The following is a 16,117-nucleotide window of genomic DNA, read 5'->3' as shown; positions in this document are numbered from 1 at the left end:
GCAATTCAGTGAAGCAGCAGAGTAAAAAAGTCATATACATTTTCTCTGTGAACCATGCATTAATTTGTGGGAGCAAAACCTTTTCCAAGCATTCACTGAGGTCGCTGCTAATATTTGGGGTCAAAATAATTTTAAAATTTTTTCAGAAAAGTAATCCTCTTTTTGTTGTAATGGCTTAAGTAATGTGTGGAAATACCCCAAATAACAAGGCCCCAAATTAAGACACTTGGAGGAATAATTAAACTTCTGTAATTCAACCAGCATATCATCATCATCTTTAAAGAATAACAACCAGTACTGAGTGGGAGAAGCTGGATTTCATAATTTAAAAAATGCTTTTGACGCTACAAATCACTGCAATTTTCTTGAGCTGCATTCATCTGACTACTTCAGCTTTTTGGTGACAATAAATCAGTGGATCATTACTTTACCAAGTGTTCTAGTTTTATAGATAAAAATCACACTCCCCAAAACACAATGTATGTAAAAATGAGTAGCTTGATTAATCAGATTTTTTCTAGAACTATGAGCTACTGATGTCAGACATTTAAAGAATGCCAGATCCGAAAAAGACAATTTGTGCTTCTATCAGATGTGTGTGGGACGTCACTGCTCCTGGCCAAGAAATCAACCTACTAAAAAACCCTGTTCAAAACGACAATTTGTTGTTTACGCAGTGTTGCTTTTGTAAGGATTAAACTAACGAGACGCAACATGTTCATTAGTGAATTTGTAGCGGTGCTGGTAGGCAAATTAGAGTACCTTCGGACATTGTATGCACATTAACAGTGCATACATGAGAGTGGTATCAATGCTCTCATCTAAGCATGGGTAAGACATTAGAATAGTGTATTTCCCAGAATGTCAAACTACTTCTTGAAGTGTGCAGACAAGCTTTTCATTCATGACAAATGTACCTTACTGTGTTGGCTGATTGAGGTACAGATTTCTATCCCAGGTTGGTGCCTCAGTGAAGGTACAGACTATTAACCAGTATCTGCCTCCACCAAGGACCACGCAGGAGCACTTGGGGTCACCTCTGGAGCCAGACTGCTGTGGCCGGCTGCTCCTAAATTGAATGCAGAATTGATTTCACACATTCCGACTGCTCCACTGGGATAGTTAGATAGATGATGACAGTGGCTTTGGATTGTGCTGAAGGAGATTACATTGATCTCTGTTCCGCTGTCAACATCCAATGCCGCTGTGTGCGCGCGTCAGTCCGAGTTCATCTACATGGATGTGTGCGCATACGTGAGTAGATGTGAGAGAAGGTATAGGGAGTCTCTTGGATCGTCAGCACGGAGACAAATTTGTCAAAGGCTCGAAAGAGCCGAGTTTATTGTTGTCTCCAATCAGCTGCCTTGCCGGAGGTATCCATGGCAACTGAAAGAGTAAAAGTAAGGTTTGAGGTCTCCAGAGAATTTGGAAGAAACAGAGAGAAGGACTTTGTGTTGCTACATAAGTACTCATTTCAAGCACTGAATATGACAGAAAGGATATCCAAAGTGGAGTGGTCGGGGTTTTCTGTGTAAACAATCCGAAACAAAGACACGCTCTCAGGCCACAAATACAAATGTGAGAGCGCTCAAACACCACTCCATGCTCATGCATATACTGTATCTCACCATTTATGGAGGCAGTATGATTACTCTCCTGTGCTCTCCATACATTTATAGAGTAACACTTCATGAATGTGTGAACACAGGAGCTTGAATCTGCATCCTGATAAGATGATATGTCCTTGGTTAAAAATAAAAACAATGTAATAGAAAATAAACATTATTTAACCAGAATAAGAGGTTGAGGGGTCAAATGCTATCCTCCAAATATTGATTAATGTTCATGAGTGAAAAAATAACCTATGAGTTCCTTCCATCATTTTTGGATCGAAATTAGTAGTTAGTAGTAGTTTGTATTTTTGCACTTTTTCTGAAAACTGGACAAAATGTTGGTATTGATAATTTATTTTTTGTTTTTATTGGGAGACTCATAAACAATTAGAAGATTTTCACAGATAATCTGATCAATGCAAGGACACAAAGAAATACTGAGTTTCATAAGAAGCCTTTTTTCCATACTCCCTAAAGACCTGGTTTACAAAAGTTATGTTAACGTGAGTCACATCAGGCATTTTCTCTGTTAACCGCGTGCTATTTTCTGACAGAAGAACATTTATTTTATTTATTATTTCTGAAAATAATGGTTACATTTATTGACGGAAAAACAATGAATCAATTAATGATTGACTAATCATCTTAGAAGTTTCGTAGAGTAAAAATTCCAAACATTCCACCTTCTCAAATGTGAGGATTGTTTTGTTATACAGTACATGAAAATGAAGTGAAACAACATCTTGGGCTATGGGAAATTAAAGACACCACTTCAATATTTTTGTAGGATAGACAAAATTTTTGATTGGGAATATAATCTGTAGAATAAATGATAATGACAACAATCATTAGTTGCAGCCCTAAACATCATATTCTAAAATCACAAGAATAATATGTTCTTCTCAAAGCCTCAGGTCAACTGAAAGGGCTTTCCACAAGATTTTGTAAGCTGGCTGCAGGAACTTTTATCAAATTCATCCACAAGAACATTAGTCCATTAGTCCACAGATGTTGGGTGATGAGGCCTGGCTCCCAGTTGGTCTGCAAGTTCATCCCAAACATGTTGGATGGGGCTGAGGCCAGGGCTCTTTTCAGGTCAGTTAAGTTTTTCTACACCAAACTGAGAATATTGTAGTTTCTCCTGACTGCGGATCGGCACAGTGTGATTTTTGAAACAGGAAAGGACTTTTGCCACGCTGACATGAATATATATAATCTATATAATGATATGAACTGTCTCAATAATGATATCAAGAGGTATTATAGTTAGAGGTAATAAGGCACCAACATGGTTCCATTATAGGAGCTCTGGTACTACTTCTACTTTGTAATGATGGCAAATTCATGTGTAAAAATACGCAGCCATAGGATTCTGTCTGCTCCATCTTGTTCTCTGTCTTTGACCATGCAGCACTCAGGTCCTTGCTCGTCCATCGTCAGTTAATTAGTCAGAATCAAAGGAAGACAAATCCTGTAAACAGAAACGCTGTGTGAACGGGTCCATGAGAGAGAGAGAGAGAGAGAGAGAGAGAGAGAGAGAGAGAGGGGGGACAAGCAGAGGGGGGGAAAGGGAGATAAAGGGCGGGTTCTCCCCAGACCTCTTCTCCCTACTTTCTTCTTCATTAAGATTCATGCCCCTGATCCTTTGCTCTGTGCCGGCTCCACACTGCTTGCTCCATGCATCTCTACCGAGAGAAAAAAAAAACCCTGCACACCCAGAATTAAAATGGTGACGCTGTCAACAAGCGAGTGCATACAGAGACAGAAAAAAATGAGAGAGGGCAGAAGGAGAGAGAGAGTGTGTATGGGGCTGACAGCTGGTTGGTATTCCTGAGGCTTAACCAGAGAGGCTGATGGTGCAGAGTGGACATCACCAAGGAATTTCAATGTGGATAGAGCGGCTTGGTGTTGTCAGAGTCGGAACTCTCACCTTTATATTATGGGCCTGACTGTTTTATAAAGTACCATGCGTTTAATAAAGCAAAACCTTTTCATATTTTAAAGTTTTTCTTTTAAATATAAGTTTTATAAAACAATGGGGCAATTTACCTTTGTAATGACCTAAAATTACTTACTGAGATTTTAAACTTTTGGTCTCACTAAGTCCATTTAAGTTTCTTATCTATTCTAATTCTGGTGGAGAATCCAAAGTGAAATGAAAAATACTTCCACGGAAATGGAAGGATTTTGGAAAGGTTGGAAAGGTGCAGTGGTAAATAAAGTATGTAGTTTGTATAAATGACCATAGACATAGAGCTTCAATAAAGAGTTGGAAAAACATGATATGCAAGGTATGATATTGTCAGGTAGAGTGGAATATAATGATTTGATACACGACACCAGAGGAAAATGATTGGGGAAAACTGGCTTAATAGAAGATTGTACTTAGTCTGCATTTGATAAATTCTCTGCATCACTTCTATTCTTCCTCAGCAGCATCTTTTTAATATGACATTCTGGAAAATATACCCAGATTTTTCTATCACATGTCAATACTTGGACATGTGAACTTTAAGAAGAATGTGTGTCATGATCCACCAGGATCACGAAAGCTCAATTATTGTTACTGCGCTCTATATAGTATTTATATTTTGTACATATCTGTCACTTGCTCATATGTTTTAAAAAAAATATTCAGCTGTCCACTTTGCTGCTGTAACATCCAAATTTGTCCGTAGTGGGACGAATAAAGGATTATCTTCTTTGAATATTTCACCAGTAAGTCCCTCATGTTTCGAGTGACTGATACTGAAAATCAGTTTATGTTGTTGGATTTATCAGGTGTGCAAAGGGTATGATGGGAGAGTCTGTATGTTGGACTGAGCCTCCAGGATCCCCCACAATGTCAGTGCCAAGGTTGTCCAGGCAACTCCAAGCATCTGGATCCAACCTCCCTGCTTTCTCAAGGGGAGACCCAGCCGACCAATCCACTTGGAAAACAGCTGGAATATTACATAACAATTGGTTGGAGCTAAATAGCCCTGAGTTCTTTGAAAAACCTGAAAAAAGAGGAAAAGATTAAGCATACTTTTTGTTCAGTCATGCAGTTTGGAGCACTGACAATTATGCAGCCGCATTCATTCATCTACTGGGGCCTAAGAGATTCAAGGCTGTCAAGCCCCGGCTCAACAATTTTCAATTCCTTAATAATTTATTGATGGCGAGCAGTCAAATTGCGTATCTATAATGTAGAAGGGCTCAGTACAGTGTTGATACAAAACACCCTATCAGTCGGGTTCATTCATGCTCACAGACCTGCAGACATATGTACTATGTTGTACTAAGTCCCACGTGGTCCAGTGCTGGCACACTGCATGAAGCCAATCTGCGTCAGTAAACTGTATAATGTTAGTTGACGATGGAGCAACTCAAAATCTTTTGTGATTCTGTCTTTGAAGATGTATGCAGGATATAGCCCAGAATAAGGATTTAGTTCCAGGAGAGAAAAGCATTTACACTGCAAAGACACTGATATGAAAAACAAGGACAAATTGCTTGTCTGCTTAACTTATAAGAGTGACACATTAACACATAATATCGACAACATATTTCCAAACATCTCCCAGATGTTCATTTGCTTTTTCATTCTCTTTGCAAACCTGTGAATAAATGTAGCATTTTCCTCAGTCACATGACTATTCCTCTATTGTGTGTTTGGACATGAGCCAATCACACATGTCGCACAAATTAAGTGACCAATGGCGGATTTCCATCTAGGTCAGCATCTTTTATTCAGGAGGCACGCGTACACAGTTACATGCCATCCCGCCCCGGGGGCCCTGCAGAGACCCACTCTGCCACTGAGAGATGGCCCACCATTTTGTTCTGTTGTGAAAATTATCTCCATGCATGAGATTTGCTCGGGGGTCCACAAGCTCTTTGTGGTCTATCCCAGTTTGGATATTTCCCGGTGTGTGTGTGTGTGTGTGTGTGCAGGATACGCATGCATGGTGCCATGCTCCATTTGTTAGCGTGCATATGCTCGTGTGTGTGTGTTTAAACATGTTTTTACTTGTTTTTTAGCCATTCTGTGTATGAAAAAGTAGTGGACTGCTTCTGAGCTTGAGGAGAACGCTTATAACATCTCAATCTGTATGCGGTGTTTACAGCAATGGTCACTTCACAATACAAATGCTGCACATTTGTATGTTCAGTACATGCCTGTGTGTTTGAGAGCAGGGCAGGTTCAACGGTAAAACAAAGCAATTATTAGGGTCACAAGAGACTTGCTCTTGTACTGTTCATAACCCCTCACTGGTGCACTGCGATTTAATACACGGCTAATTATTACTAACATTTAAACATACACAAGATTTTTTGCAGGGATTTGTTCCATGGGACGAAAAAACTGCATCCGTTGTCATGGTGCATCAGCAGAAAACCACTGTCAAAAAAAAACAACAACAACCAGTGAATAATAAATAACTGCAATAAACACTGAACACACACAAGTTGGAACAACAGTATGAAAAGTTGGTTATGTGGCTTTACGATGCCACTGCACCAAAATGCAAAAAGCTGCCTCTTAAAGCAGCTAGAAAGCAACGAGGTAGAGAGCGAGAGACATAGAGGGAGAGAGAAAGAGGGAGACTGGGGATGTGGTTGCTATAGTAACCATCTGGTGGGTCTGAACTGTTTCTCCCTGGCATTCATTTCATCATATTGAGCCTCTGTCTCTCTTCCTCTCTCTTCCACTCCCTTCCTCTACTCTCACTTTAGTTTATCCCTCTCTTTTCCTCCTTCTCTCCTGGCTCTCCATCTCCCTCTCATGCTGCTCTCCCACTCTCTTCCAATCTGCCTGCCTGCCTGCCGCCCTTCCTCTTCCCTCCGCACTCCTCACTTTCCTTGAACAGTGAGAGAGTGTGTTTAATGTCAATGCGGCGTGGTCATTTCATCTCTGTCTTTTCGGCTATTTGTCCAATTTTTATCACTCTGTCCTGACACGCCCATCTGTTAAACACGGACTCTCATCTATTTTACGACAAGAGCGGTACATGAGAACAGTGTCCACAGTGGCAGAATTTGGGTTTTTGGAGATGAGTAAAAGGCTGGATTGATATCTGAGAGGCAACTTGCCTGAAAGATTGACGTCATCTGCAATCACGATTTAGCTGCAACCAAAGTGGATTTCGCCATCATATCATAGGCAGGATTGTTTTTGGTCTAATGCCGAGATCCAGCTCTGCTCAAAAAAACTTGACATAAAACCCCATTCGGGAGCAAACACAGTGTCCTGGAGTGTTGGAAAGGGATATTTATTTTGTTTTCCAACCAGGACTGTATTGTCCTTTTCCCCTCTTACCATCGGTTGTCCTTGTGAATTCTCAGTGGAGAATAAATCAGCAAGAGAATACGTGAAATGAAATGCAAACGTTCCCTCAACCATTTGCATGCCATACACATTATATGACGGAATCACATAAAGTTTATTGATTCATGCCAAGATAAATAGGAGGTGATTTTCCCAGTGAGTGGTTCAGCATGTGGGTTCACCACCGATAGATCCCTGCTACGACACAGGTCAGATTCAAGAGGAGCACAGAGGAGAGGCTAGCACTGTGAAAATCAGTCAGTGTGTGTGTGTGTGTGTGTGTGTGTGTGTGTGTGTGTGTGTGTGTATGTGTGTGTGGGTGCTTGTGACTTAAAGGGAGTTTGAAGGGTGTGGTTTTCCTCCTGGTGTCGGTGACCAATAATCGCTCTCCTCCTTCACTTTCTCCTGTCATTGTTTCTCCTTCATGACTTCATGTTGCCCTTCTTCTTCTTCTTTCATCCTCTTCTTCTACACCTGACAGAGAAGCGTAACCAAACAGCTATCCAGATCTCGACTTCTGTCCATCATAAATAAAGAAGCACACAGTGACCACAAGGGGCGGGGGCCATATTGCTGCTGGCCATTCTGTCTTTGAATAACCAAAGTGTCCATATCCTCAGCACAAAGCCAAACATGCTTCCCGTCAGTGTTTGACTCCACCGAGGTTGTCCCTTGTCACCAATCCTGTTTGAAATATGCTTGGAGAGGATTTCAAGGTGCAACCGGAGTGAGGAGAGTGTCCGGTTTGGGAACATCAGATTTACATCCCTGCTCCTTGCAGATGCTGTGGTTCTGTTGGCTTCATCAGACTGCGAACTCCAGCGAGCACTGGGGAGGTTTTCAGTCGAGTGTGAAGCGGTCGGGGTGAAAGTCAGCAGCTCCATGGTTCTCTGCCAGAGAACAGTGGATTGATCCCTCAAAGTTGGGGGGTGAGTTGCTGCCCTAAGTGAAGGAGGTAAAGCATCTGAGGTCCTTGTTCATGGGTGACGAGAGGATGTTTCATGTGTGAGGCAGTAATGTGTGCCACCCCTGTGGTGAAGTGGCAGCTGAGCCAGAAGGCAAAGGGTGACTGGGCTCAGCCTTAGAGAAAGGGAGAGGAGTTCATACATTCGAATAGAGCCGCTGCTCCTTTGTGTCAATAGGCGCCAGTTGAGATAGCGCAGGCATCTGATTGGGATGCCTTCTGGCCACCTTCCATAGGAGGTTTTACGGGCACACCCAACTGGGAGGAGACCCCCGGGGGTAGATCAATAACCAACCTGAGGGATCATATATCCCATTTGGACTGAAAAAGCCTTGGGATCCCCCATGAGGAGTTGGAAATTGTTGCTGAAGAGAGGAGTGTCTAGAACACCGGGTTAGCCTGTTGCCATCACAACCCAGCCTTGGATTTGTGGAATGGATGGATGGACAGTGATCAAGCAAACTATTATGTGAAATTTAAAGTAAAAATCTGAGCTCCTTCACATTTTACACATCTTATCTCCTTGTGAGATGTTCAAAATAATGTTAAGAATGTCCCAACAAACTGTTGATCAGGAAATTGATTGATTTAAACTGCATAACGCCCTGTGTACATTTTTTGTTAAAGATGTGCATCAATTAGATTATGACTTTTGAAAAAAACTTAGTGGAAAAAAAACACTAAATACAATCACTGTTGCTGCCGTTACCGTTCATCTGCAGGTTTCATTATTTAATCTTTAAGTTTATTATCTAATTTCATCTTCATTTTCTACTGTAACTTTCTTCACACAAAAATCTATTTCATGGCTGTCATTGGTACAGTATCAATCCACTTTTGAGCTTGGAGCTGTACATTACCAAGATTTTGTACTGATTCAATTTTTCTTTCTTTGTATCAAAATGTTGTATTTCAATAAATATATTTATTCACAGTGATGTATTGTTAAGTTGATCAGTTGTTCTGCAATTAAAATGTGTATTGTCAACTAATAGCAGGTGGATGGCTTACAATCATACATTTTAATCAGTCAAATCATTCAAACTGTCACAAGAAAACCTTGTTTTACAATTCTGCACTTTGGTGTGTGAGGGGATAGGCTGTTACTGCAGTAAGCGTCATGGCTGACTGCTGTTTGGAGGAAGGGACTATTTTGGCAGGATAATGCGGTCACGCCACTGAATGAATAGGGGGTCTTGAGAGAAGAGGGCAGAGATAAGAATGGAGAACATTCCATTAAAGATAGCGATGGTATCTAGCCGCGGCTCGGGGAAGACTATTCCGCACCGAAACCCACCGCAGCACCCATTGAGTGCAAGGTGCATCTGTTACCATGGTACCCGGCCCAGGCAGTCCCTTTCATGTCTGTCAAGACTGAGAAGGGAGAGACTAGCAATATGTTAGTCTCGCCTGCAGTTGGAGCTGAAACAGACACGTGTGTGCACATATGTGTTTCTCAGTGCACATCACGGTGGTTGGGGGGTTTAAGATGCTGTATGCTGACAGAGGCTCGTCACATACCATGAATCATTTAGTCACCACAGCAGAGTTAGAAATGTCACGTCTCATCAGTGTTTCTCATGCCTCCGTGCCCCTTCACCATTTACATCTCTGGCAATGAGGTCAAAGGGAAGGACTGGATTAAAGAGAGGAGCTGAGATTTTAGGTGCAAACAGACATTTATTGCATTGGGAAGCAGTGATGTACATTTTCCCCACAGAATCATTTGCAATACTGAAGCACTTTATGAGATTGTGGTTTGTTGCGTGAGCCGAGTGTCTCTACTCTCCTTTAAACAAATCACGACAAAGTATAGATTTCAAATTCTTGTTGAGATCATTTGCTCGTCCTTCTTCTCATTCCCACCTCCTTCCATATCTGATCTTTCCAAGGAATTGGGATGCTACTTTCTCACAGTGGAAAATGCCAACTTGTCCATCCTTGGCATCCAGATAGGCAATCCAATAACAACAGGGGAAACTGTACATAGAACATATCCAAAAGTCAGCCAAGCTATTTGCTATCGTCTTTATGTTTCTGATACAAAACTATATTTTTGCGTTTTTGCTACAACTTTTAAACATTTAAAAAAACAAAAAGCAACATCAAGTACATCATTCCTCATTGTAAACCACAATCAACACTGAACAGTGAATAGTACTTTGTCAAATCTTTATTACAAGATATTAGTCCACTGTACAAATCAGTGTGAATCGTACAGTACAACGCAGAATTAAGACTGTTTCTCGAGGTTTGTCATTCAAAGCTGTATACGAGGTGCTTCAAGAATACACAAGAGTTTCAGAACTTCTGCCGTGCATGCATGATTTCATATTTGCCATGCATGAGTTGGTATTTCAGTGTTTAAGAAAGAGCCCTAAAAAATGGCAACCTAACAAAACAACTGAACCGTCCGAGTAAATGTATAAAGCACAAAAAAAGAACAAGTTTTCTGGTACAGTTTATCCCTCATGAGATTTGGCACACACGATAATGCACAATGCAATATAAATAGTTTATCAATAGGGTGTGTACAGTCAAGTTACAGTATCAACCAATCCAGGTGAAAGCCTGGGAAGCTTACAAACAGGTGGGAGGTACACTTTATATAAATGACTCTTTAGCTGCAAAATATGGTAACAAAAAAACACTCAGGCAACATCAAGAATAGTTAAGTGAAAAAAAATCTCACTCTCATTCGCTCACAGTCTTCTTTACATACAAAAAACTCCCTCAGGCCTTAAGTCACTGCAAAAGACATATTCCAGAGGATCAATAAATCAAGTCTTCAACACAGAGAACAAGCTAGTTTACTGATTCCCACTTTGTGCAAGAAAATATGGGCTACCCTTTCCATATTTACAAATTCAGTTTATTATTTTTCCCTTGATCAAAATGAAGAGAAGAAAGGTTTAATCGATGAGATATAGAAGTGTGTGCTTTAGTTTTTATATTATATTTATTTCTGTATCCAGTCCCTGATTTCTGCATTTCGGCAGCGTCGCCTCCTTCCTCTACATCACCCCCCCTTGTCTTCTCCACTTTTGGATTTATGGCGAAACCCTGTAATCAAGGGCATTTCATTGTATGTGTATGTGTGTGTGTGTGTGTTGGGGGGGGTCCACCTGGGGGTCTCCTTCGCTGCCATCTCCCGCCCCTGCCAGTATGTGTCACCCGGATGGCCATGACTGACAGGGAGAGGAGGGTGTGGAAGTGCTGCTTGCTGCCACATGAAAGAAAGTGCTTATATACAGTGTCTTTGGATTAAAACTAGTAAATACCGTCATAAAATTTTTTCAAGAGTGTCTTTTGGGGGATGGCGAGCAAGAGTGCTCTAAGCCTCTGGCGGGGTCTTCTCTGTTCCATTTTTCAGAGCTTCGTCGTCGCCATTCTCATCCTCGATCACAACTGTGGATGACAGGGGAGAGAGTTAATGAGGATGGGGGGGGCTCATCTTGGTGTGGCGTCTTAAAAATTCACCATCAACTGTGGGGGGGGGGGGGGGGGGGTTAAAGCCCAGGACCATCAGCACTGTGTTGTATGAGCAGAAGTAGTGTATGCATACATGACAGAGTATACGAGCAAGCAGAGAGATGCAGGAGGAAAGCCTTAAGCGTGGTGAAAGCCATAAGCGTGTGCCTGTGTGTGTGTGTGTGTGTGTGTGTGTGTGTGTGTGTTTCGTGAATGTGCATGTCTGAATGTCTGTGTCTTCTCGCCGTGCACCTGCAGATGCAACACTTTCACGTCTGCCCCTTTGCCATGTCTACCCATGATGTGTCTGTGCACTACTGTACATGCAACTGTCTGAGCATGTGTGTGCACACGCAGGTGAAGCTTCTCGTCGGTTTCATCAGCCTGGATTTATCATGCAAATACAAAAAGAGGGGGGGGTCACAATTACACAGAATTGAAATCTTAATTACACCAAACACAAATCCCCGGGGAGGGGACGTTGGGCGCAACTCCGTTGAGCGTGATTGAGAAGCACCGAAGCGCGCGCACTGCGCATCCAACCTGTGTTGCAATGCGAACAGAATATTTGTTGTAAACCACACACACCCCACACGCATGCAAACATACGCCCATGTCTCTGATGCTACACGCTGCACTGAGGACCCCCTGGCCTCAGGCGGACACATCCTTACTTGTGGGCCACCGTGTAACCTGTGTGCGCATTCAACACATCGCCATCGCCTCAACCACTCACCCCGTTTGCTCCTGCCTATTTGTCCGAGTTTCGGTGGACGCTTGTTCTGCGAGCCGTTGAAGAAGTTGTTGGTGTCCTGAAGGCGACAGGTGAAGGAAAGGTGTCCCTCGTCGCCCTCGTTTCCATAATGACTCATTTTGTCTTCGTTGAACGGCAGCACTTCGGACATCTCCAAAACGCGTCTTTATCACCAAAGGCGCAAAAAAAACACCCCTGTAATGTGTAGCGCGTCGCCAAGCTCCAACTCGGTCGTGTACAACAAACAAATGGAGAGAGAGAGGGGGGGGGGGGTGCAATCTGCTGACACGATCAAGCCCTTTCTGTTTACCCCGAAGACACGTGTCTGTCCTCGTAGGTACGCAGCAGAACAGCAAATCAAAATGTCCTCAATTCCCTCGCTGGCGCAGCTTCGGCAACATAATTCAACAACAATGTCCAGAGGTTTTTCTCTTTCTCTCGGCGCGTCGCTGGGAAATGGAGGCGCAGCCGTGGAGAGCCCGCTGGTTCCGAGCGGCTGAGCCCGACGCACGGACAATCCGCGCAAGAAAATGCAAATTGCGGAGCGATGCAAAAAAAAAAACCCCACGGATCCCGGGGAGACCTGTCGAGGGAGCCGCACGGGGGCTCCTGGTGCAGCCCACAGAAGCTTCTCGTCGGGGAGTCGCGGTGCACGACGACGCTCCACTCTCCGGGACCCAGCAGGCAATCAGACAAATGGCGATTGGTCGATTTATTCAAAGATGGCACATGAATGTGAGCCAGAGTCAGGTTTCTGGGACAGAAAAACAACAACCCCGTCGTTTACGCGCTCACCCAGTCGACTAGAGAAGTGAAATGTCAATGTCTTTTGTCTCTGGGGGTCGTTGGAGAGCGCGTCCACCGCGTCACACCTCACCAGAGGATGGCAGTATTCTCACAGGCTGGCCTGTGACTCCGGGGCCCGGGGGCCCAGGGGCCCGGGGGCCCACCTCTGAGGGCCTGCACGGTTTGCACCAGGTTCCACCATGTCAGAAATGTCAAACCTGGGTTTTATATTCGTGTAACATCCAGATAGCATCATGTTGAGATTAAAAAAAACCAACCCAACACTATTTGATCTTCACTAATATGATAGATAGAAAACCAACCGACCAGAATGTATTTGATTTAGAAAAAAAAAATGGATTCACTACGGGCATTCTGATAATACACCCAGGATGAAGGATCCAGTTTGAGAAGGTGTTTTTTTTAAGTTTTCACACAAAGTGCAAAGTTGGAGACCAGATAGCTGTATGGAAACGGGTATGCTTTGTTAAACGAAGCCCCCCGGCATTGTCTTCAGGTTGTGACAAATTGTCAGTGGGTTTAATGGTGTCTGTGCTGTTCACAAAAATGGCAATACTGAAAGTGAAAATTGGGAAAAAAGTGAAATGTCCCAGCTGACAATGGGGCGAGAGGCGGGGTTCACCCTGGACAGGTCGCCAGCACCATCACAGGTCCAACATACAGAGACAAACAGCCACTCACACCTATGGTCAATTTAGAGTCTATCCCCAATCTGCATGTCTCTGGACTGTGGGAGGAAGTCGGAGAGAACCCACACATACACGGGGAGGACACGCCAGTACACCACCGTGCAACCGTATCGAGACATTTATGAAAGTGAAAAATGTAAATTTATTCAAAAGAATTCCAGAATTGAATCAGAATGATATTAAAATAACATTTCAGACACTTTTTTTGTGTGAATACACTGTTGTATTTTTCAAAAGTCAAGATCAAAACTTGAATTTTCAGTTGCAAATATTTTTTGACCTTGATTTGGCTCCATAGAGCAACAGCACAATGGGCTGGTCCTGCACAGCAGATATGTAAAGGACATTGAGCAAAAAGGGCAGTTATCCAATCATGACATTTGGACTATTCTTTCTCAGGAGAACTTAATCAATTATCATCACAGAGAATGTAATGAAAGGTGATGTCCACACCTGCAGCAGAACTAACTAAGCTATGCCATCGGCTTTTCACAAAGGAGGTGCAGTCGTGACACACCTACTCCCCGTGGACTTGCAGAAGACACGGTTTTATCAGAGGCCCACGTTTCAAATCACATCGGCTCAATAACAACTCTTTCAGTTTCACAATTTTTGCTTCACAAAATGTGGTTATATGTAGCCTACATCAGAACAGTTTTCTTTGTTTTCAGATTGTCATGCCTTTAGCAAGACTATGCAATTTTTACACACAACAGCTCCAAGTGACTGTAACATGCTGACACCTATTTTTACAGTAGCACAAGTGGAGAACAGTCTTTAAATGAGCTGCCTTATCACTTGATAATTGTGTGATGATGGTGTCTCACTTTGGTCAGTTTAAAGTCCCTATAGAAAACTATAGGTTTCAAGTATTTAGTTAAAGTATAAAATATCAATCAGTAAAAAGGCACCAATCAGAGTTGAAATTCAGAGAAATAACATCACTTGCTATCATTTATTAGGAGTAGAACAATCAAAAACCCATCATCTTGAGCCAAAAATAAATCACACATTAGTACAAAAAGCAGCTGCTAAGGTTTTTACCAAATTAAAAAAGACAAGATCATTATAACCCTTTTCTTGCCTCTTGTCACTGGTGACTAGTTTGGTTTAGAACACATTTAAACCACGAGAAACAGACCAAGAGATCATATTCATCCAGTGTTAGCATCTTTGCATTGACTCGCTATAAAATTCAGAATTGAATTCAAAATCCTGCTCCTCATTTACAAAGCTCTTAATGAAGACGCTCCATCATATTTTACAGAGCTCATAGTTCCATATTATCCCAATAGATCATATTATCCCAATAAATCATGTATAATATTGACAACTTGCCCTGTACACAAATGTCTTCCTGTTGAAAGGGCAGGGTTTTTTTCTCCACAGTCAGCCAGTGCTTGCTCATTGTGGGAACTGTTGGGTTTCTCTGTAATATTGTCAAATAAAGTCTTGACCTTACTATGTAAAGTGCCTTAAGATAATGTATGTTGTGATTTGGCGCTATACAAATAAAATTGAATTGAATTCATGGTTTGATGTTCCTCCATTGGAGTGCAGCCTCAACAAAGGGAGCTCTGCTGGTTGTTCCTGAGGCCGCGTCAACAATGCAGCGATGTGCAGTCACGTCGCTTCATGTACCAATGTCCTCACAGTTGCTTTTGTCAGCCACTATGGTTCACTTGACATTAAAAGCAGAAACAGACTACGGGGCATCATAAAAGTGTGCAGCAAAATTGCAGGCAGGAGCCTGAATGACCTTCCCCAGCTGTGTGAGGACAGGAATGTGAAGAAGGCCCAGGCAGGCAATTTCTGGCCAATAGCCATCCTTTTAACAATGTGTTTGAGTTGCTTCCGTCTGGCCGCAGATACAGTCAGGACAAATAGGTTTAAACACTCATTTGTCCCAGCTGCCATTGCATTTTTAAATAATTTATTGTGACATTGTGTCATTCAGTGGGAAGTTTTTATGTCATGTTGCTGTATTTATTGACAATTTGTTGTGTGCCTCTGATGTTCATGGTCGTGTGAATACTGCCTCCTGTAATACAAATTGCCCCTCTGGGACAATAAAGATACCCTTGACCCTTGACCCCGACGATGACCAAACCTGGAAATCCATACATATTACAGGAACTGTAAACCTCTGACTCCAAGATGGCATCCAGTGCTTTGAATAAAAACTACTCACCTGGCGCATGACTCAAAAGAGTTTTCTATTTATCCGGGTTTGCTTTGTTTCTCCTGATGGCCCCACCCGTGTGTTCCCGCTCGGCCCACAGACTTTACAATGCGATAGCGCCATGAACATAACGCTTGAAGACAGCTTAACAAGTATATTTCAAATCAAATCTGTCTCTCGTGTGTCTTTGCACTATACATTCAGCTAACATAAATGCAAAAGGCCCTCTCCAGAGCCAGTGTTACATAAGTCCATTTTAGACTAATGGATAATTGTTCTGAACACCAACAAATCCTCAAAGGCATACGACGAACTCCAGACCACAA

At 42.5% G+C, this 16,117-nt stretch overlaps 1 protein-coding gene across 1 annotated transcript; it reads right to left on the bottom strand.

The window, feature by feature from the left end:
* Positions 1-10,046: 10,046 nt before the first annotated feature.
* On the bottom strand, positions 10,047-12,983 carry camk2n1 (calcium/calmodulin dependent protein kinase II inhibitor 1). Its single transcript, XM_035632780.2, has 2 exons — positions 12,096-12,983; positions 10,047-11,296 (listed from the first exon to the last, which is right to left on the bottom strand). The coding sequence occupies exons 1-2, from the start codon at positions 12,262-12,264 to the stop codon at positions 11,223-11,225; spliced, it is 243 nt and encodes an 80-aa protein (XP_035488673.1). The 5' UTR covers positions 12,265-12,983; the 3' UTR covers positions 10,047-11,222.
* Between the last annotated feature and the right edge of the window lie 3,134 nt (positions 12,984-16,117).

The sequence above is a fragment of the Scophthalmus maximus genome, chromosome 6 (genome assembly GCF_022379125.1).
Source record: "Scophthalmus maximus strain ysfricsl-2021 chromosome 6, ASM2237912v1, whole genome shotgun sequence".
Lineage (NCBI taxonomy): Eukaryota > Metazoa > Chordata > Actinopteri > Pleuronectiformes > Scophthalmidae > Scophthalmus > Scophthalmus maximus.
This window is presented reverse-complemented; position numbering and strand designations above follow the sequence as displayed.